The 23,786-nt window shown below is 32.1% G+C and overlaps 1 protein-coding gene across 5 annotated transcripts in view; it reads left to right on the forward strand.

Annotated features, from left to right (window-relative positions):
- The window catches only part of Cnksr2 (connector enhancer of kinase suppressor of Ras 2), a 241,405-nt gene that overhangs the window by 115,706 nt on the left and 101,913 nt on the right, over positions 1–23,786 (forward strand). For all 5 annotated transcript variants that reach the window (XM_028873221.2, XM_028873217.2, XM_028873218.2 and 2 more), the window contains exons 7-8: positions 4,584–4,643; positions 9,202–9,270. In XM_028873221.2, coding sequence (XP_028729054.1) covers positions 4,584–4,643; positions 9,202–9,270 — 129 coding nt within the window. The remainder of the gene's footprint in view (positions 1–4,583; positions 4,644–9,201; positions 9,271–23,786) is intronic.

Below are 23,786 nucleotides of genomic sequence, written 5' to 3' on the forward strand. Positions count from 1 at the left end.
TTTTTGTTTGTTTGTTTTGTTTGTTTTGCTTGAGTTTTCTTTGGTTTTATAAATGTTTTCTTGAAAAGATTAAAATCAAGCTTAGCAACCTGGTTAGAATACATCATACTAAGTTTTAAGTACTATATCTAATATTGACTTCTTTTAAAAGCTTATTTCTAATGTTTGTAGGTTTACATGAAGAAACCTTATGATTTAAAATTCTCATTACAGCATTTCCCCTTTATCTGAAGTCTACTTTCTGTGTTTTCAACTAACATGATCAACTGCAGTCCCAAAATATAAAATGGAAATTCCAGAAACAAACAATTGTTACATTTGAGATTGCATACCATTCTGAATAGTGTGATTAAAATCTCATTCCAACTCATCAGGGACATGAATAATCCTTTTGTCCAGCTTAGCCAAACTATACATGATATCCACTCAGTAACTACAGTCATGACATTGCAAGAGCTTGTATTCAGTCAACTCTTATTTAACTTATAAATAGCCCCAGCGTGTACAAATAGTGGTGATAACAAATCAGATATGCTAAGAAGAAGCCATAAAATAATTCCTATATCTGATAAATTGAAAATATATGATACATTGAGAGAGGGACATTGCATTTATATAACCATTATATCAGTATATAATTGTAATTGTTCTATTAATTATTTTTAATCTCATTTAATTTATAAATGGAAATTCATCAATATTACGGTTGTATAGGAAAAACAATGTATACATACTATACATACTATGTTTGATACTATCGAGACTCCCAGATATATCGTAGGCTTTGGGAACATATCTCCATATGAATTGGTCACTTCCTCCTGAATGACTGTGCACCTTTTGATTACATTTACCAAACTCATATTTTCCTTTCTCCATGTCCTCTTTCAGTTATTTTCAGTGAAAGGTGTTCTTAATACAATGTGTGCAATAAAAATTTAAAAAACTAATACATTGTATTAGCATAGAATTTGGGAACCTGGAATAAAATTATTTACATAAAACATGAGAGCAGTCTTAGGGACGTGGGAGAATAAACTTAACTTCTATGACCTTTATTTTGTCGCAGAGAAAATATAGGGGTAAGGGTAGATCATCTTTAGATGTTCTTTGAGCTTTATAACTCTGTGATTCTAAAGAGCATTGTTTGAATAAAAACATGTAATTTCCCCTTTAATTTCCACTAAAATCATGGGGAACAATAGGCATGTGAAGTGAGATAAATAAAACTAATTGATGGACTTTATGAACAATTTATTTCTCTATGAAGATATAGCCCCTGAAGAAATCTTTTTAACTTAAGTTAGGTCTGTATCTTTTTGCAATGGACATAAACTTAAAATGGCAAAAACCAAAATTTTCAGTAGTTTGGAAAACAACTGTCAGAGAAAAGAAAAAAAATAGAAGTTAGGATAGGTGTTAGAAGTACTTTTCATTTGCCTTTTATTTTCCTCACAACACTACGGAGTCAGTATTAATTTTCTCATTTTGCAAGTAAGAACAGAACCACAGATTTTTTACTGATTGCTTTGCATTAAATAATAGCCAGTAGAGGCAGGGATTTATGAGGTAAATCTAAATAAAATATACATGGCAAATATTTTTGTCATGATCTTATATCCAATTTGGAATGGCTAAAGGGAGGTAGGAACAGCTTGAGAAGATAATCTTAAATTTGAATTTACTTAAAGAACGTCATTTGTAAAAGACAGCGGGTAATACTTCAACTGAATTGATATTTTACACAGAGAGAAAGAAAACCTTAAAATATTGAGTATTAATTGATAGAATTAAGGATGAACTTCTTTCTTATGATTCATATCAAAAGATTAGAGGCTTTACATGACTTACTCAAAATGCTATTTCAAAGTGCATTCACTTTCAAGTAACCTGCATAGGTCATGTTTAAAATAAATCAGTTTGAGAATTTGACTAACATTCACCAAATGCATAACCATGGGAAATGTCTAAAAGGCAAATGCAGAGGGAGAGACTGCAAGCAAGTGTGCTTAGATGTAATTAAGCCATGTGTCTTGCCTTTAAAAAATCAATGATTAGCAGAAAATTAAGATATGGAAATGAGAACTATTAGAACATTTAAAAACTAAATGGCAGACAAGATGAAGAGTTGAATAGAAGGGAGGGGCCTCAAGGCATCATTCTGTAGGCTTGGATTCAGGCTTCTTTCTCTTGTGAGGTACTTGATCTAACTCCAAATGTGCCTTGTTTGACCACCGTGACTGTGAGACTTCTCTGACTGTTATTGCTTAACTGGTATTTGGAGATGATGTGAAGAAAACATCAGTTTAGCAAGCTGAGCAGGGAAAAGGGAGCTGTTCAAAACAATTCCACAATTGATTTTTCCCCAAGAGGAAAAAAATAGAGACCAGGATGTCCTCCGCCTTCCAAATGCTGGGATTGAAGGCATGCACCACTATTCCCAGCACTAACTCTATGTTAATATTTAAATTAACCAGAAAAATAGCTTTAATAAATTATAAAACATAGTTGTGATTGCATCAATGATAGAATCCTGCGTCTACTAAATACTTTGTTAGGATTGTGGCTTTTAGCATTCCCTAGTTTCTGCTATAATTATACATAAGCATTATTTCCTGAATCATGGATTATTCCCATAATTTTCACTTTCCCAGGATTTGGGTTTCATTTTCTGAATACTAGATTTTCTTTATGACCAAAACATTTCTAGAATCATTTAAAACTCTTGTCAAATATCAGTAATCATAATCAATATACCTTATTTTGAAAGATTTATGGAAAGAAGTATAATCAACCTCTACTTAAGATTGTCAAAGGAGATGACTTTTAAATATATTTGTAAACTATCCAATGTCAAACCTAGATACTCTTGGAAACTACAATATGCATACTGCATATATGCTAGGGTTATTTTTAGACTTTTAGACTAGATTTCAACAGCTAGGAGTGTAGTTCAATGGTAGAGAGCTTGCCTGGGGCTGCCAGAAAATAATGTACATTAATTAGTGATTTTTTTACTTTAATTTTTTACAATATCCAGGAATTGTGCTTTTTAAGAAAAATACAATAACTCTCCAGTAAATAATTCCAAAAGTCAGGAGTTCATTGATTGTGTGTCTGGATTCAGACATGAGACCTGACTTCACCACCTTAGTTAGGCTTACCTCTAAAACAGTGGCAATGATAATTATACCACAAAGACTTTTGTAAAATAAACATAAGATACTTAAAACAGGCCCAGGCACATTGTAATAGCTACAAGTAATGATGGAGATAGGCAGGCAGCAGACAGACAGATAGATTGTAGATGATTGTTTTCTAGTCCAAATAATACATTTTATTTATTTTGCTGCCATTTTCCACTTTATTTGCTCACAATCTTTTAATAGGAAATTTAAAAAGAAAACATAGTATTTGCTTCTTACAAATAGTATTTAAGATCTTTTATTGATTTGATAATATCTTGTTAATAGCTAGGGTAGAAATGTCAGTACCAGTCATTTTCTCCTAAGATTTTTAACATTATAATATTTGCTTTCTAATAAGTAATGGGATAAATATTAACTCAAAAGTGTGTCATACACTGACCAGCATAAGTTTGAATATTACCATTTTGTTATAGCCAAAAATGACTTGCCAGTTTGTCAATTAATTTCCATGTATAGTTTTGTTTGGGCTATTATTTATTATTCTATTAAACTGTGAACTTCCATTTAAATAAATAGAGTTCATTGGCAAACAACCTTCTTTTAAAATTGCATTCATTTCATTTCCCATTTAGAGCTCCAGGCTCAACAGTTTTTGGAACTATTAGCCATTTTATATAAGATATTTTGAAATGACTTTTCAGAATAAAAACTACCTAGTCATTCCTTAGACCTTCCATACAATTGACTTTTCTGCTTCATTTTTCTTTTCACTGAAATCATATGTATATTTGGGTGTCTAGATATATATTAAACATAGAAGTATGAGAAAATAATATTATTAAAATTTATTTCATTACATAAATCTTGAATGTATTCTTTTTTGCAATGTATTGTTAGTTATTGTTAAATTGCTTGTATATCAAATATATGAATCTTGTATGACAGAAAAATATAAAATACTACAAAATAAAATATAGAATGCTACAATATAACAAAACAAAGTTTATATAAGTAAAACTTTATTAGGGTTTTACTTCCAGGTAATTACAGATAGAATATCTCTGTTGATGCCTACTTTTAATTGTAAAATTACAACATACATAATAGGCCAATTACATATATACAAAAATTGAATTTCCTACTATAATCTTTAATTTCCACAGGATGTGCAGTATGGATTTTAAAAGAATGAACTATGCCCAGGACATTGAAATACCATACTGAATTTTATGTCCTTAAGGCAATTTAACTTATCAAGTAGTTACTTGATTGAGTATAGGCTTCTTTAGACAACCTTTAGAAAACTAAACATTCACGTGGTAATTTTTTTTTCCAAGTTTTAAAGCAGCATTGTTAACTCATAAATAAAATTACATTATATTTGACAATATGTTCACTTTGCTTCACTTTTTTCTGATCCTGTCTTTTTCTTAGGGTATGTACATTAAATCTACGTATGATGGCCTCCATGTAATTACTGGAACCACAGAAAATGTAAGTATTAAAACATTTCCATTACCCCCCACCCCCAGTTTGCTCATGTAGATCCCATCCATTTCTTCATCACTGGGCAATCCATGCATCCTTCCTAGGGTCCTCCTTACTAGCTATCCTCCCTGGGGCTGTGGGTTAATTTCAGTATGTATGTATTTCACATGATTAAGATTAAATGTTGCTTCCAAGAACATATATAAAAATACTTATTAAATTAGTAGATTCTGAATGCATTGGAACTTCAATCATCTTATTTAGTATAGAATAGTGACTTAGAGAAATTCAGATGTTTTCCTTTTAAGCCAGAGAGTTGTCTTTGTTAAGTACTTTCTGGTTCATGACAAGTTATTGTGACAACTAAAATAATCTACTTCCATCTGTCAATTAGTTTAGTTATTTTGAGAAATATCTAATCGATCGGACTTTCTGGATACTTGCAGGATAATTCAACTCAATGCAATAGAGGTGTAGCTGAATGGTTTTAACAGTGAGATTCCTCCACTAGCAGCATCAGCCTACTTTGAGAGCTTGCTAGAAATTTGAAATCTAAGGTTCTACCATAGACCTAGAATCCTAAGAATATCCTTCCCTTATGAAAAGATTATAACAGGTGTTCTGACTATAAATTGGAAAAAGATTATCAGCAGTACATACCACACTAGGTTGTAAAAATCAACTAAGCAAGTTAAGCATAATGGCACACAGAACTATATAGCTATGTTCTAAAAAGAGAAATAGAAATGCATTAAGTCAGTCATTAACATGATTAGCATAATAGAAATTGAATAGCAAAAAAATCATTCATTATCTCAGGTTTCTTTTCTTTCATAAGCAGGTGATAAACTTTGAATTTGCTATTTTCTTTTAAAGATTCAGACAAATTGCATCTTTATGCTGTGTTACTTTGAATAATACTGTAATGGAATTAAGCTAATTTCAATTATCATTGATCTCAATGTTTTACCAATATTTTATTTTTTGAAATCACAATTCTCTGTAGTTAATTCACCCACTAAATCTAATTAATTATTGATTTATCTTTTTTTCTTGGTTTCTTGTTGAAATTGAAACACTTTGTAAGTGGAATGTTGTAGCACCTTCATATTTGATATTAAAAATGGACACCGTGAAAATCAGTAAAATGAATGTTGTGAAATATTTCCTAGTCTGAAATTCAGTAAGACACTATACACTACACTATTGCCATCATCCTCTAATTTATTTGTACATTCATTAGATCACTCATGTACTCACTGGTCATTGAACAGGCCCACTTCAACTCTGCTGTGATCCAGGCACAGCACTAAACATTGGAAGGATACATATAATAAACTAGTTTTTTTTTTCCTCAAGAAGTACAAAATATGAATATAGGATTTAACTATGTAAGCAAGTACTACTATTTACTTGATCCGTTAAGGAAAAACTAATAAATGCTGTCAAGTGAGCCAGAGAAGAAATCACAGAAATGGTGCTTTTGTACTGTATCATGAGGGACTGATAGGAATGGATCTCCCTCCATTAGCTGACCTTTGGGAAAGGAACAGTTGAATACTATGCTTCGTACACTTTACTTACTTGGTGAAACTTGATAAATAGCTTAATGATAAAAGGAAAATTAAAATCTGGGTATAGTTCACGTATCAATCCCATATTTATAGTTCATCCTTTGATTCTTTTTTCTTGATAATATTTAAATATTTTGGAACCCTAAATAATTTGTAATTACAAGTTCTGTGTTGAGTCTTAGTAAAGCTTGTCACTAAAGTGGTTAAGTTATATTTTTTTTGCTATGCCCCAGTTTTTTGTTTTTTATGTTTGAAATGAGGAATTGAGAGAAATGATCTCTGACATCCCACTCCACATTGAAAGTCTATAATTTGTATGGCTTGCTCTGATTTTTTTCTTTCTATGCAAAACTTGTTTTTTTTAGCTTTATGTGTATGCAAACCATCCTTTTTTTAATATCTTGACCAGAGTCATTTGATTGATTTTTCTCCCATTCCTCTTTAAAAAAAAAAAAGTTTTCAGCCAAATGGCACAAGTGACTGACACTATTGCATTGTAATTTTTAATCCATTCAGAATTATTATGTGGTGATGGTCTGATATGGTAATACTGCCTGATGACAATTTGAGATCACTGATTTTTTTTTTAGAATAGGGTTCATATTTCAGATGAATCTACCTCCTTAACAATATTCTTAGTTCATTAAATAATGTACTTTTTGGCATATTATCTTGAATTTTAGCCTATGGCAATTTTTTTGTAGGCAAAAACTTTTGTTCCAGTGAGGTAATATAGTTCGAAGTTTTCTGTTTTCAAAATAATTAAAAATTGGAAATGAATTTTTTAAAGGAACTGGCCTAAGGACATGGCTGAGTTTGTGCAAGATGCTTGTAGTACAAACATGAGGACCTGAATTTGGATCCCCACCACCCACATAATAGCCAGATGCCACAGAGGACCTCTGTACACCAGTACAGGGGAGCAGATAGGTAGATCCCTGGGGCTTGTTGCCCCTCAGTATAGCTAATTCATGAAGTCCAGTTCACTTAGAGAAACAGACTCAAAAGCCAGGCAGTGGAGTCACCAGGAGGACCCAGCAGATAAAGGTGTTTGCTGCTAGGCCTCACAACCTGAGTTCCATCCATGGGACCAATGCAGTAAATGAAGAATACCAACTCCTTAAGGTTGTCTGCTGAATTCCATAGATATGCAATGACCTGTGTATGCCTCCTCCCCCTCCACATACACACATTCTAAATAAATGTAAAAATAAAAATTTTAAAGGGCTTGTAAGATGGATCAGTGGCTAAAGGCACTTGATACAAAGCATGATGAGCTTGTCTTCTGTCCCTGGAAGCCACATAGTAGAAAGAAATAACTGACTTACCAAATTTGTTCTCTGGTTGCCACACATGCCACTAAGACACCAGCTTGCCCACATACAATTTAAATAAATAAATACATTTTAAGAAGAAAGAATAAATAAGGTGCTTAAACAATTTGAGGAAAAGACCTGATGTCAACCTGTGGCCTAGATACACACACACACACACACACACACACACACACACACACACACACATGGCAGGGGGGAGCACATAAACATAAAATAAAAATGTCCCAAAATCACCTTTAAAGTACATCTCATTCCTGGGTCTTAAATGTAGTGTTTTATTTTCTAGGTTCTGTCACCATACTATTTTTCTTTGTTGTTGTTGTTGTTTTAATAGATACTACTGAGTAATATCAGAGCATAAGCAAATGATTTTAATAGGTTAATATGTTCTATAAAAATCCATCTGTACAGTTAGTGTACAAGAGTGTATCACCATATAAAGATGCCTGCAATGCATATAATTGTTAATCAGTGGAACTAGAAAATAAGGCTATAAAATCTATTATAAGACCTGCAGAATTAAAAAATTTCTATCACAGATCTCATTTGGTTTCCTTTATACATCTCAAAACATACAAATATTAAATCACCAAGTTGGTTTTATTGATTTTTGTTTTTAATTTTGTATTAAGGAAGTGATGTGGTGAAATTGTTTTATGCTATAGACATGTTGACATTTTGTTTCATTTGGTGTGGTTTGTCAAACAATTGTATTACAGTATATGAGATAGAACAGCATGCTCTTGTAATTAGACACTTGGAGAGAATGTTATGTAATATAATCTTGACCTAATTACTGCTTGTGTTTTAATTTTCTGTTCTGTATTATTCACAATTGGTTTTATTAATAGTGAAATAAATTAGCAACTTAATTATCCGGCTTCAAAGTTTAATGCTAATTATATACATGTACTTTAAAATATTGATCTGTTTACCTTAATATGGATTATTTACATTAAATGGGTAGTGCTTAAGTAAAACTCATAGTATTGTGAAATATACAAATATATCTTTGCATTTTTTATTGAAAATACTTTATATACAATATATTCTGATCCCAGTTTCCCTCCCTTGTTTTCTCTCAGATCCTCCCCACTTCTCCACCTTTCCAACTCCTTACCTTCTGTTTCTCTCTCTTTTTTTTTTTTTTTTTTTGGTTTTTCGAGACAGGGTTTCTCTGTGTAGCTTTGCGCCTTTCCTGGAGCTCACTTGGTAGCCCAGGCTGGCCTTAAACTCACAGAGATCCGCCTGCCTCTGCCTCCGGAGTGCTGGGATTAAAGGCGTGTGCCACCAACGCCCGGCTGTTTCTCTCTCTTAGTGCTTTTTGTTTCCTTCTTTTATTATTTTTTTAAATTTTTCTGGATTAAGTTTGTCAGGTTTAGTAGCAATTATTATTGCCCTTTAATGCTTCCAGAAGTTATCATTTTCCAATGTAAATATCTGTGCATGACTTTGTATTTTATCAGTAGCTATAAACTGAATGTAAACCATATAACTATCTTCCTAACTATCAATAAGCACATAATAATAATTACTTGAAAGTTATGGTTAATTTTTTAAAATCTAATTAAAGAGGTAGATTTTTGTGATGTTCCCAAAGAAAGAAAAAAGCTGATAAACCTCATGTCATCATTTCTTTTATGTTAAATTCAGTCACCTGCAGATCGATGCAAGAAAATCCATGCTGGTGATGAAGTGATTCAAGTTAATCATCAGACTGTGGTATGTATAATTACCTTAAGAGTCAGTGGGAGAAACTAATTCTTTGCTAAAACTTTCAAATAATACCAGTGAAATTAAAGTCCAATATTTTATACAAAATAATTGAAGAACTTTAAAAAATAACTGAATGATTACTCTTCCAAATTGTTTGATGAAATGTAAGACATGGGTTTTTGAAAAATGAGGAAATATTCTGATAGTAAATTTGACATTTTCTGGTATAACATTTTTTTTCATTTTTTGTAGATTTGTGAATTAGCTACTAGATAAATGTAATGGATATTATATATATATATATATATATATATATATATATACATTCATTTATCTGTTGTAACATTGACTTATTGATTAATGTGTAGAAGATTTGGCATAATTTAAATGCACATTTTTGTAAAAATTATAATCCTCAGTAGCTGACTTGGCTCCTATTTGCCAAGAGGAACTATAGATTTTGTTCTAAAAATATTATGCTCAATTGAACAAGTTCACAAAACTTTATTGTCCTATGAGGCTCCTGAATCTGTTCACATAACCATGAATGCCAGTGGCATTTAATGCCTATGATAGATGTGATAGATTTTCAAAGATGTAGTAAATGAACAGTATTCATTTCTGTTTATTTTATATGCCTCAGGTGGTTCACTTTATACCCCTCATTGGCAAACATAAAGTCTGTTGCCAAAATCTGAAATCGAAATAATCTGAGATTATCAATATAATAATATTCATCTTTAAAAGTATGGTAATTTTAAAAATACATATTTTATATATAGTTTAGTAACTTTAGGATGAGTAATCATTTTCTGTTCATACTATTGAGCTAAATTTGCTTCTGCATGTCATAATGAGAGAAGAAAATTTGGGAAGACTGCTTTTTCTTAGAGAAAGTTTAGAAAGGCTCCCAATGATCATGCAAGTTAAAAATGTTTCTTCAGTGAGTTCATTATCTGATATAAAAGTGGACAGAAATTTTTAAAAAAATAAGATATATTGGTGTGTGTAGTAGTGAACAAGAACATGCTGATAATACACAAAGGTTTTCTTCCATATGACAGTACTAATGACTTTATTTTGTCATTATAAAAAAAATTGTTCAAAGTGGTTGTCCTTTTGGACATTTCTGGACCCATACATAGTCTGAGAATTGGGGCAAGGGGATAAAGCAACTAACCGTTCCAATTCATCAGTACCTTTTCCTTCTGTTCTGTTCATATTGCTTCTTTCTCTGCAAGAGAACCTAACACAAATATTGCATATTTTCTACATGAGTTTCTACTTGATCAAATTAAAGTTGAAAGTCTCTAGTGAAAAAGAAAATTGTTTAAAGAGTACTCATTATGGAGCAGATCTGACATTCAGTAAATGAAATTCAAAGTTAAAAGTTTACAGATAAACTAATAAAATCTGTATGAATTAGTAACATTTAAATGCTATGAGAATGTGCACACACATTTCATCCCAGAAATATTTAAAAAAATTTTTAAAACTTTATAGAATAGGGATTGAAGAAACTTAGTTCTAGTTTTTACAGTGAAGTTTAATTATGGCTTTAAATGCCTAATATTAGCAGAGTAGTTTACCTTTTCCAGAAACATTAACTGAAATTTTAATATGTAACTGTACACACAAATATGTCACATATTTTATATTTTATTTATTCTTTATAATAAATCCTTTATAAAGCTGCTGTATGTGGAAATTGAGACTCAGAAAAAGTATTTATTTCAACCTCTTGTAAATTTCTGACTCCAAGGGCCATGCTCTTACTTCAATCTTATTGTACCCTTCCACAATTCAACTTATAAAACTATCAAAGGAGTAAGAATCTTAATAAGTTAGTAATCATTTGAGTAAATCTCAAGATTCAATGAGACATTAAAGGGGGCATGTATTAGGAAGTAAAGAGAACAGAAAGGGAGAATTTATGTAATTGGAGTACTGAATCCATGGAACTGAAATTGGAATTAGGTTTGAAGCTCATGTTTACTGCCATTTCTCACTGAGCTCATTCCCCTCAGATGTATACAATTGTAAAATGCCTAGCACAAATGCTGGTACACATTAGGAACTTGATAACAATTGACCTTCCTACCTCCCTTCCATCCTTTTTACCTAATATTGTAGTTGGACCACTTGGAGTCCTGTTTCTTGGTAGACTGCTATTGGAGCCAACAAATGCGTTTGGGATTAAAACAGAAACAAGAAGATATATTGAGTTTCATGAAAGTAGCTGTTTTTAATAATGTGATTAGTTACCAGATTTTCTTCTTTGTGCTCAAGAGGCATATTTGTGCATGGATTTTTCTCATTTAATGTAAACTAGCCTTCCCTCTTTTTTATTGTTGTCTGTGCTATGATCTGTATAGTGTGTTAACATTATTCAAAACACACAGAGAGAGTAGAATGAAAATTCTCTGAGTTTTCATACTACTAAAGCATGGGTAGGTAGATGAATTATTTGAAACAAGTGTGAATTATTTGTGATCTGCAATTATTCTTTGTATCCTCTCTAGTCATTAAAATGGAGAGTAGTGGTTGGATATGGTGTTACATTAAAAAGTAGTATAATATACTTGAAATACATAATATAAATTATTGAATCTATTAATTCATCAGAATGATAAAATATTATCAGAATTAGCCTATACCATTCCTGATTCAACAATTAGAAAACAGTGATGCTAAATCTTATTTTAGATGATACTATCTCAGTAGTTTTCTGTAATTTTAAAATCTTATTACCGCAGGTAATATTGTACAATATAAAATTTTTATATAAATTTTATTGAAAACAATTTTAAATATTCTCATGAGGGTCAGTGAAAGATAAATGAATAACAGGAAGTTTTAAATGGCTGGCATGGTTCATATGCTCAATAGCAATTGACTTTCTTACTTTTCTTAACCCTTCATGTCCAATTAGATATGTGTGATTCTCCTATGTTCTTTTATTTAAATTTTCTATGTGTGTGTGTGTGTGTGTAGTTTCTTGAAATTAAACTGGAAATTACATGTCCATTTTCATGTTGCTATATTCTTCATTATAAGCATCTAAGCTTTTCACATCAACATACTTCTGTGGCTGAAAAACTGACTGCCAGATAGGAAGAAGAAAAAAATGAACATCCAAGCAAAGCAGAATGATTCCTATTGCATGTCTTCCTTGCCAGTGAAGATCAACTCCTCAAAGGCTGCTGAAAACACCCTAGAATCTATCTTTCTGTCTGTCTCTGTCTCTTTCTGTTTCTTTCTCTGTTACTCTCTCTCTCTTTCTGTGCGTGTCTCTTTCTCTTTTCCCTCTGTCCTCCCTCTCTTTCTCCTCCTTCTACTCCCTCTCCCTCTCCATCTTCCTCCCACCTTGGCATAGTTTCAACTCTGCCCTCATGATGGAGTTTAAGCATGCTTTTTGCTGATGACACTGTAGTTATTAAAAAAATCTGGGCATATCAATAATGAATCTGCTAATTTACAGGTTAATACTTTTTTCGTGTGAGTGTTCTAAGTATTTTATCCACACTTTCTTCTTAGGCATATCATTTTAAAGAAGGAGATATGTATCATGATTGAATCTGGCATTTGGAAAAGTTCCTTCTATTTTGTGTTAATATTAAAGCATATCTATTGTCATTGTGAAAGATTTTCTAGCACTTCTTGAATATTTAGGCAAACGTGGTTCAACAGATTTGGTTATAAAAGCTACCTAAATTGAATGACCAGGTTGAGATGTCAAGAAGATAGACTGCAAAAGTAGCATTGTTGACCATTGATAGCTAAGAGATAAAAGATAAGCATTATAAAACAGTGTCATTTTACTCTCTCAATATGGTAAATACAACTGCGTAAGACGTGTAAGTCATAGCAAAGGGGATGAAGGGAGGACAACAGACTGAAGGACTATTGACTTACTTGGGAACTTCATTCTAATTTTGGCTGGGCCTCTCTAATTCTCAACATAGATTGTCATTTCTGACTGTGGCCTCACCTTTTTTTTCTACAAGCCCAAAATAAGAGAGCATGGTTAAAATGGGAGAAGTCAACATAATCAGAATATATTAAAGTTCATCTCCCTGTTATCCCCCTTTAGCTCTAACCTCTTTCCTGGATGTCATTTAGTGGCATGTATTTCATGATACTGTTTAACATATGTGCTTTCCCCCCAGTTTTCTAAGTAAATTTTGTCCTTATAATTTTGGTTTCCCTTCCTAATTCATTTCTTTTCTTCTCCTTCACTATATGCATCTCTTCTCACTTGACTATTTCGCCTCCATTCTTGCCTTGTTCAAATTTCTTTATCCTTCCCTAATCTAGTCCCTCTTTTCAAAGGAGAAGTTATTTATCTTATAATCCCTTCAGCCCAAAATATTGAAAACTGAGACCTCAAATGGCAGTGTGTTTCTGGTATTTCCCATATATTATTCATATAGTCACAAGATGTTAACTAGACTATAGAAGTTAATTGTATTGGCAAGATGTTTAACATATTAATGAGTAAATGGTTTTTATAATAACATACAAAAACAATATTGGGGTTCTCCAGAATTGGTATTCTGAAACAGAGCACATGAAATACTATCTTTTAGAAGGTGAAAAATATATAAGGCAGTAAAATTAAACAATGTATCACACATTTCAGTTAGTCATAGTAATGCATGTTATTTGTGTTATATAGTAGTTTATGAGACATTAGTTTTTATCTATTATTTTAAATTGAACATCTTCATTAAATTGTGTGTAAAATGGTTTTAATGTATCACTTTTTTGGCATAAATTGTGTTATTTATTTTGCATAATCAACTCATTACTTTATCATCCACCACAATATTTCATTGTCCTTCTGTTATCAAACTAGAATTCATTCTATTAATTCCTTCTATAAAATGAATTAACTATGTTATGCCTTAATAAAGGTAACTTCCTGTCAACCAATTTCTTTTCTTTGCAGACCTCTGTGTCTTGATTTGTTACTTTCTTATTTAGTTGATAGTAGCTTCAATGTAAAGAGTGGAATTGGTTTCTTAAATGGTTATTGTAACTTATTTTTATTATCAGAATACCTTTTAATTGCCAGTGTCCAGTTAAATATAATCTACTTCTTAAATTAAATTTGAAATGACAACTTACAATCGATTGTTTTGTATGCTTCAAATGTATCTATTGCCAGATGTTCCTTTACATACTCTAGGTTCTTAGTTTAAATGTGTATTTCATTTGCAAATTGGCATAAGTAATCTCAGTCCTTTACTACCCTTGACAGCGAAGTGAGAATCTGTCACATTAGCCTCATCTACTTCCTGTGAGAAATAGGGGTGGGCAATTACAAGATAGCATTTAACTTTCTGGGAAAATTATTGCATGAAAGAAAAATACTATAGAACACCATGTTATAAAAAATTCTGTAGACAATAACAATAATTGTAAACTTATTCCCAGTGTGCAACATCATTAATAAAATTCTGATCAGCATTATAGCTAAAATTCTACATATTGTTAACCATCATTTCTTATTTATATTTCCTTTCACACTGTCCTCTTCTATATTTTATTATCTTCATAGTAGGAATGAAGAGATTTTTTTAAATTATAATATATGGTATGTACCCACTGTACCCACTGAAGGGTGCCATTGAGTTACCATTTTTTGTGTTGGTTGTCAGAATTCTGATAAAAAAAAAAGAGTTTTAAAGGCTATTTCTTCATTATGGAAATCTTAAACTAAAACATTTTATTAGTAAATATTTAGAATGGTATTTAGTTAACTATACATGTGCATATATACACTTAGTTTTTTGTTGGAATGTAGACATATTGCAATATTTAGAAGTGTCTACTTGTAAATGACAGTTTAAGAATTATTCAAAGCAGTTAATACATTTTTATGTCTGTTACTTTTTAATACTAAGGTTTGAATTGCTTTTTAATTGCTTTTTGTGTCTTGGGCTCTAAAATTCAGTTCAGTCTGATACTTTTAGAAGTATGGATATTTTCTCAGAATCAATCAATGACAGATTTATATTTTAAAATAATGAGGTATTGGTTCATTCCCATAACTTTGGTAACTGGGAGTATTTTATTTATTTCTAATTTTAAAATAGGTATATTTCAAGTGCTTTTTGAAGAACAGAACTGAATTATAGGAAAGACTGGCTGAAACAGAAAAATTTTAAATATATCAGGACACAACACTGTTGTGAATTTTAACTCATAGAGATATCTTTATAACATTTATTTTAAAGTCTATTATTGTGATTTTTTATGGACTAATGTTCTGTATTATATAATCTGAGGTTCGCCCCACAGTTTTACCTTGTGCTGTGATGTGACTGCCTTCTTCTTTTAATTTTACAATTTGGAGAAATCAAAGGGTATCATAAATGGTGCTGAAATGAAAACAAATTAGGCTTTGATTTAGTTTTCATTGCACATATGAATGAGTACTATGAAGCCTCCAAAGTAAACTTTTGGCCTTAAGAGACTACATTACCAAATGTCATGTTGAAATGGAAAAAGGAAATGACAGCTATGTATACAAGATACTGAACTATGCCCACAGCTCTGGAATCGTCTTACCAATGCAGAGATGCTAGTGACACTGAGGGTCCACATAATATAAATAGGAATGTGTGCGTGATTTATTAAAGGGAAAAAACATGATTGTGGTTTCTTCATGTAGATTTCAAATGGGTTAATCAAGATACAAGCCTCAGGACTTCTGGATGACTAATGAATGGAATCTAAGGGGGAAAACGTTGTAACTACTTAGATGGATGAAATTGCCTTACTTTATTTCATTCCTCTACCTTGGCAATAAGAAATTGTTATCTCTTAAAAGTTTCCCTTTTAAGTACTGAACACTCAGATCAAGACACACATTGTATATACACATATCTTATATACACTTTCAAATTTATGTGAAAATATTAAATATTGAGGATATATATGCATTCAAGTGATGAGTAACTCAACATTGTCAAAGTTTTACGTTGAAATTAAGCCACATAAAAACAAAAACCCTTTAAAAATAGCTACATATGCCTTGACATGTTCTATTGTACTGGAGAATTGCCTTTTGACATTATGAAGGATGTAAAGTGAAGAGTTATTCAATAAACATAAATCTATTGAGACAGTTCCCTTAATTAAAATGAAATATTTAATTCCCATACTCATTTTTTCAAGTATTTTTTATCTTAACCCAAGACTGTCTTTTCCAATACTAAGATTTTATTTAGAATGGATAAAGCTTAGAATGTCTTAGTCTGCTCTGAATTACCTTTTAAAGGTACTTTATGATAGAACTTAGAATCACTTATATTATTAGGTTTTGTTAGCATTTATACATTAGTTTATCTTTGGATCATGAATAAGTCCTTATATTCAAGGAATGAATGATTGTGTGAAAGTAGGATTATAGTATCTCCAAGTGCTTAAGATTGTCAGATTTTCATTTACATTTTATGAAAAATTGAGTGAAGGTGAATTGTGTGCATGAGTAATTTAAACCTCGTACTATGGTCTTTGAAAGACAGGATATGTCAGAGTTAATACTTCTCAAAGGTTTATTACTATGGCATTTCCTCTATGGAGCTTGTTTTTCTGAAGTAAAAGAAAGTCACTGGCACAAAATACTCATTTAGCAGATACTTCAGTAACTTCCTAGTGACTCTGCGAAACAGAATATTATAATAAATACCTCAGTTCAAAACTCTTTAGCAAATGTTGACAGTCTTTAGCCATATTGTGATCATTTGTGAATGGACTCTGGTCTCCTCAGTGATTTTCAAAACAGAGGACGACATCTGAATATAGAATAACTCCTAACATCAGATATTTACATAGCCTCTGAAACTTTCTTTAAGAAAAGGTATCAGCTATACACTACCATTGGGGAGCTAAGAATGTGAGTATACACACACATATGTAAATATTGATAATGAAACATTTGTTGAAGGGGAATATCTTATAAAGTATTTTAAGAAATATCCTACTTTCCTTACCTGTGGGTATAAAGATGATCTCTGTAACTCCACATAGAGCCATTAAAAAGGAAAATCTCTACATTGATATGCTAGTCTTAAATTCTTATATTTATGAATATTTGTAAGTTTTGCTGTTCGGGTCCAAAGAGTAATGTCTGTCATTTCACAATTTGTTTAAATAATTTACCAGGTGTTTGGAAAACCAATAGACCAGGGAATGTTATAAAGACAACTTCTTCCCTCTGTGTACCCAAAGAAATGAAATCTCTCATCTCTACAGCACCAACCCAAAGACCCTTGTGTTCTCAGTCCAGGCAGCCATTTGTCCAGAAACTCCCCCACTTATGTTTCCTTTTACCGAGGAACACCTGTTGACTGCTTCAACCTGAGAAAATGCTTACCAGCCCCCTGCACAAAAAACCAGAACTTCTGGCTTCTGAAAGAATCTTAGTGACTTAATGACTGGACTTAGTGACTCTTGGGAAATTTTAATATTGTTTGTGTTATATTAAATACACCTTAATATATGTGTTAGGGGTTGGTTGTAAGTTAGCGAATGGTAAGATTAGCCACTCTTCTTAACTTGTCCAATGGGAAGGATAGCATTAATTCAACATGTGTGAAAAATGTTATCAAGAGTTAATAATAAGACACACTTTGTGTAAGACAAATACAATCATTTTAAAAGGTTATACTAATTGGAAAATATTTTAGGACAAGTAAAAATTTGTCCACTCTTCTATTATTTATCATAAGCATGTTACAATGAATTTATTTCTGGAATATTTAATATAAAATACTGTGTTTTAAATAGTTATTTACAAGGAAAATTGTATTCCTTCTTTGAGGATAAACACTATCTATAATAGCTTTAATATCAAGTATATTACTTTTTCTAAATGGGAGGTCACTTAACCTTTTATATAGCAAATTTTAAGTGTATTTAATAAAAGTGTTTATGTTACATCTTGATTTTACATAAATACTAAGCCATTTTTAGAGTTTCAGAGCATTTTGTTGTCACTGAAACATTTAGTTCTCATATTGTCATATCATCTCATCAATCAAATTAACATATGCTGATTGTCTATTTTTATAGCATATTATTTATTGAAGGGTATATCTAAACATGATACTCGGTTTTCACTCAGAAGCCAGTTTTGTGATGGTAAGTAAAGAAAGATAATAAGGCAAAAATTAAACTAGTGAGGTACAGTATTACAAGATTCAGATAAAGAAAATAGGGTTCTACTTGTAAGAAGTAGATTATGATGCGTATTGCAAGAAGATGAGCCTTTATGAATAGGTAAGATTTTAGAAGCAATGCAAAAAAATACGAGAGGGACAAGTACTTTTGGAAAGACACAGCTATAAGCAAACCATGCCATTTGAGGCAAAAAAAAAGAAATGTTTACTACTTCAACTCTTAATCGTTCTCTTTCAAAAGCCTCTAAGTGACCTGCTGCTTTCTCCTGCCTCCTTCTCTTTCCCTTCTTCTGTCATCCATCCTCACTAAACTGTTGAAAGTTGGTCAATCTGAGAATAAGTTGTTGCACAGATTTCTTTACTCATTGAATTTCTGTGAGCCGTTTAATTCAAACCCTCAAGATTTCAGTTTAGACTAATTGGAAACCTCCCTGAAAACCCTAAGGATGGAATGGGTTGGATTGCCCCCTTTTTTGCAAGGGTGGGAGGCGTCTACTATACCTTGTATTTGTTTTAATGAAGAATTTCGTTCATTTTATTCTAAATATTTGTTTATCTGCTCATCTCTTCCTGTGATCGTTATGTTCTTTAATGCTCCACAGATTATGTTGTGTTCGCCATTATTAACCATATTCTAAGGCATTCAATAAATATTGATTTGAGTTATTATGTCTAGTCCTGAAATTATATAAAATACTATAGGCATTGGCAAGTCATTACCTTTAGGGAGCTCATCATTTATTTATTTTTTTAAGTTGTATTATTACATGTGGTATTTATTTTTATTTTTTTAATTTTTTATTTTTTATAATTTGATTTAATATTACATATCAGCCACAGATTCCCCTGTCCTCCCTCCTCCGTGCCCCCCAACCTCCCCCCAGCCCACTCCTCATTCCCATTTCCTCCAGGGCAATTCAGCTCAGCCTGGTAGATTCAGTTGAGGCAGGTCCATTTCCCTCCTCCCTTCACCCAGGCTGAGCAAAGTGTCCCTGCATAGGCCCCAGGTTCCAAATAGCCAGCTCATGCACTGAGGACAGGTCCCAGTCACACTGCCTGGGTGCCTCCTAAACAGTTCAAGCTGATCAACTGTCTCACTTATCAAGAGGGCCTGATCCAGTTGGGGACTCCTCAGCTATTGGTTCATAATTCATGTGTTTCCACTAGCTCATCATTTATTGTAGCAGTTTTCAAAGTATGATTCCAGACCAAGAGCAAGTAGTATCAGCATCATATGGAAACTTGGATTTAGAAAGCAAAGCAAATTATTAAGCTCCTCCCCCAGAACTACTGGATCAGAATCTCTAGAGTAACATTCAACAGTCTTGTCATTGAAAGCAAGCTTTGTAGGTGTTTTTTATATAAACTAACATTTGAGAGAAGAAAAGCTGCAACTTGTAACATTTAAAAGCTTTGAAAGGAAGAAAACGTTTGCATAGTGGTATTGTAGAGATGTAAAAGACTAGAAGAAAGGTAGGTTACAACTCACTTTTAAATCTAGCAAGTAAGTACCCTATCTAGAACTAAAATAATCAAAAGAAATGTTAATTGCTAGGATCTTTTTATGGTGCACATGCAGATAAAAACGGTTAAATATCCATAGGTTAATCCAAACTTGAGAGAACTATATGGAAATGATTGGTAGTGGTGGTGAATGAAATAGAAAAGTGGAGATAATATGTTTGTGTTTTAGAATACTGATTTCATTTGAGATGACAGAAGATATTTGAATGAAGATATTGTGCTATACAACTGAACAGACACAAAAGTAAACTCTTGTCTCTGCCATTTAATTTGTAATCTTGCCCTCCCCCAACCAATCACTTTTTGTTTCCATTTCATTACATGTAAAATTATCTTAGTACTTGCTTTATTGAGCTGCTGTAAAAAGGAAAATTCAAGTTAAAATAGTTTCATATAAGTGAACTGTTGGTGTGTAAGTATTTTGTAGGCATTAGCACCACAGTCAGAGTATATGACTGAAACACTTGATAGGAAACAGAAAAGGATGGAAGTATTTTTTTTTTTTATTTTACAACACCATTCAGTTCAACATAATAGCCACAGATTCCCCTGTTCGCCCCCTCTCGCCCCCCCTTCCCCCAGCCCACACCCCATTCCCACCTCCTCCAGACCAAGGTCTCCCCCGAGGACCAGGATCGACCTGGTAGACTCAGTCCAGGCAGGTCCATTCCCCCCCTCCCAGACCGAGCCAAGTGTCCCTGCATAAGTCCCAGGATTCAAACAGTCAACTCATGCAACGAGCCCAGGACCCGGCACCAGTGCACAGCTGCCTCCCAAACAGATCAAGCCAATCAACTGTCTCACCCATTCAGGGGGCCTGATCCAGTTGGGGGCCCCTCAGCCTTTGGAAGTATTTGAGAGTCAGATTCAGGAAGTTGCTAATGGAAACTGTTGACAGAAGAGATTGTTATAACAAGACAGCATAAAATATTAGCTCATACAGACCCCAAGAAGAGAGGATAAGGAGGCATTTATGGAACAGGATCATGTTCCTCTGCACAGGTTAATCTGCCCTTATCTTTTTTATCCCAACCCTCTTGTTAAAGCTGAAATATATTGTGACATTGGAAGTTCTGTAATCATTTGAACGGTAAATTATTGAAACAGTTCTTGATGTTGAGTTCGCTGATTCACAAACCAAGCAATTCTTTATGCAGCTTGATTTGTTAGTAGGTTTTTCCATGTTTGTTCATATCCTAGTATCTTTAAATTCAATACTTTGTTTCCTTCCAATATTGGTGACTTATACTGTTAATATTAGTAAACGTTAGGGTGTCTTCTCTTCACTTCTTCAAGTTCTCTGTGTCTCTTAGAGAACTCAGAAACCAGTGGAAAGAATGCCATTATTTTTCCATATTGCTATTAAATATCTACATGATTTCTATCATTTAAGTCTGTCACACTTGATATTTTAAAGCTAGCCAGAAACATAAATTAGAAAATGGAAAGTTAATCTTGAAAAAATGAATAACTTTCATTTGTGTAGTTTATCTCTTTTGATATTTGTGCACTTACATTTAGCTCTTTGCATGGAGGATCACAACCTTCGTAGAGCTGTAACACACATGTATGCCTCATTATATCACACCTTCAATCTATGTTCTATTATTTGTCAACTATAATTATGTCAATAAGGCAAAGAGTAATAACTCTGTTTCAAGAATTCTTTGAACCTCATTATATGGCTGCAAGAATGTGATTATACCACAGAACCATATCCAGGAATCATTTTGCTTGAAGTTGTAAGAACACATCACATTTCCTAATTCAGTGAAGACAATTGTTAAGTCTGACAACACAAAACAATAGGAACTAAAGATATGAAATAATTGGAAATTATCTAAATTATTAAGTTCAAAAGAAGACCAAGGAAATAAAGGAGACATTCAAATGATAAAGTCATCACATCCAATTACAATTCTCCTATGTAAATTACTCATCAAACTTCATTTCCATTCCAGAGTTGTTATGTGAAATGGGCCTAATGCTTAAGTCGTGTGTCTACTGAAAATCAGTCATGGAATAAAAAAAAATCAATGTAGTTCTTATTGAACAAACCTGTTTAATAAACTTGTATTTGCTTTTACTAGTCATCTAAAATGCAATTCAGAGAAGATTTCATTTCTCATTTCTATTGGTGTTTTAGTAGAGGCACCTTTCTAATTCTGTGCTTTGAGTAGACATTTTTCATATAGTAAGCTCTTCTGATTAGCTCATGAAATTCACAATATCTTAGACAGAATACTACTATTTGTAGACTAAAACCTTGTGTTTTATTGTTTTTAAAATTTTCAAATGTTTATCAGTAAGATTTAAATAAATAAGTATAAAGAAGAAAGTATGTTATTCCCCTTAATGTAGTCATTATTAATGATTATACATCTCATTCTGACTTCCATATCTATATCCATTTTTAACAAAACTAAGTTATTTTTGCCACCATGAGAACTTTTGTTCCACACACAATTTTATATCCCCTCATAGTGAACATTTACATCATTTACAATGCTGCCTTAATTGTACAGTTTCACATATTTGACCTGACATTTCCTTATGATAATGAAAATAGAATTTGGGAGCCAAACATATTTACTGCATATGGTTCTTGATATACATTTATTTGCTTTAGTTGAAACCATCGATGACATTGTGTTAAGTGATAGTAGGTAGGTTGATTAAAATGTAGTCAAATTATATATTTAAATATTTGGCGATTAAATAACATTCAGGTAAAATTAAAGTATATTCAAATTAAAACTGTTTCCAGAAACAGTTTCACATTCTATGGAAAAGTGATTCTTAATTTTAATTTTTTTAATTAATTACTTAGGAAATTATATAGAAAGTGTAATAGAAAAGGACAAATTAAATTGAGCTGAACAATTCACAGGAAAGCATGAAACTTTAAAAGTGTTCAACTAAATCCAGCTTGGTCATATATGCTTGTAATCCAACTACATGGGAAGCAGAGGCAAGAGTGTTATCAAAAGTTCACAAGGTTAAGGCTACCCAGAACTGTATAGCAAGACCCTATGTCAAAAACAAATAAGTATATAAATGTCTTAAACTGTCCATAGTGATTCTACAGAATGAAATATGAAGAAACTCATGAATAGAAATAAATGTGCAATGAATTGTTGAAAACTATAAGTTATTGATTGCTTGTTTTAATTACTAATTAATTTACAAACTTAGTTATGATTATCATTTATAAATTGTTTATAAATTTTGTATGAAGAGTTTGTCTTCCTTCAAATTTGTAATTCAATATTAGGTTTCATTAGGGGGCAAGAATATAAATGAATGCCCATATTCACATTCACTTATGTTGCCTCAGCTTGTACAAATGGCTATCAAGACATTACTTAGCTATCAGAGGGATATCAGATATCGGAATGGATGTTAGATATATAATGATCTCCTCTTGTAGAAAATAGGAAGTATTTGTCTGGTTTCATAATAGAAGCTGATCTGCCTTTATATTCTTTTTCAAAAATAGTACCCTCTTATTTATCATACTGCTCATTTTGATCCATAGCCAAGATATTCAAGATTTTGAGTACTGGAGCACCATTTTTTGTTGTTTTGATTTCTTGTCTCCACTCAGTTCATCTGTGGTTGAATTTACCAGTTATAGAATGTTCAATAAATATATCAAAAATCTGCCATTAAAGTACAATGGATACATTCCAGATTAAGTCTTCATAGTCTCTTATGATCTTTGCTTCATTTGGTGGAAGTGCTTATTCTTTCCCACTTGAGTAATATCTTCTAGACAAAAACTTGATTAAGAGCACACAAAAGACA

The sequence above is a fragment of the Peromyscus leucopus genome, chromosome X, assembly GCF_004664715.2.
Source record: "Peromyscus leucopus breed LL Stock chromosome X, UCI_PerLeu_2.1, whole genome shotgun sequence".
NCBI lineage: Eukaryota > Metazoa > Chordata > Mammalia > Rodentia > Cricetidae > Peromyscus > Peromyscus leucopus.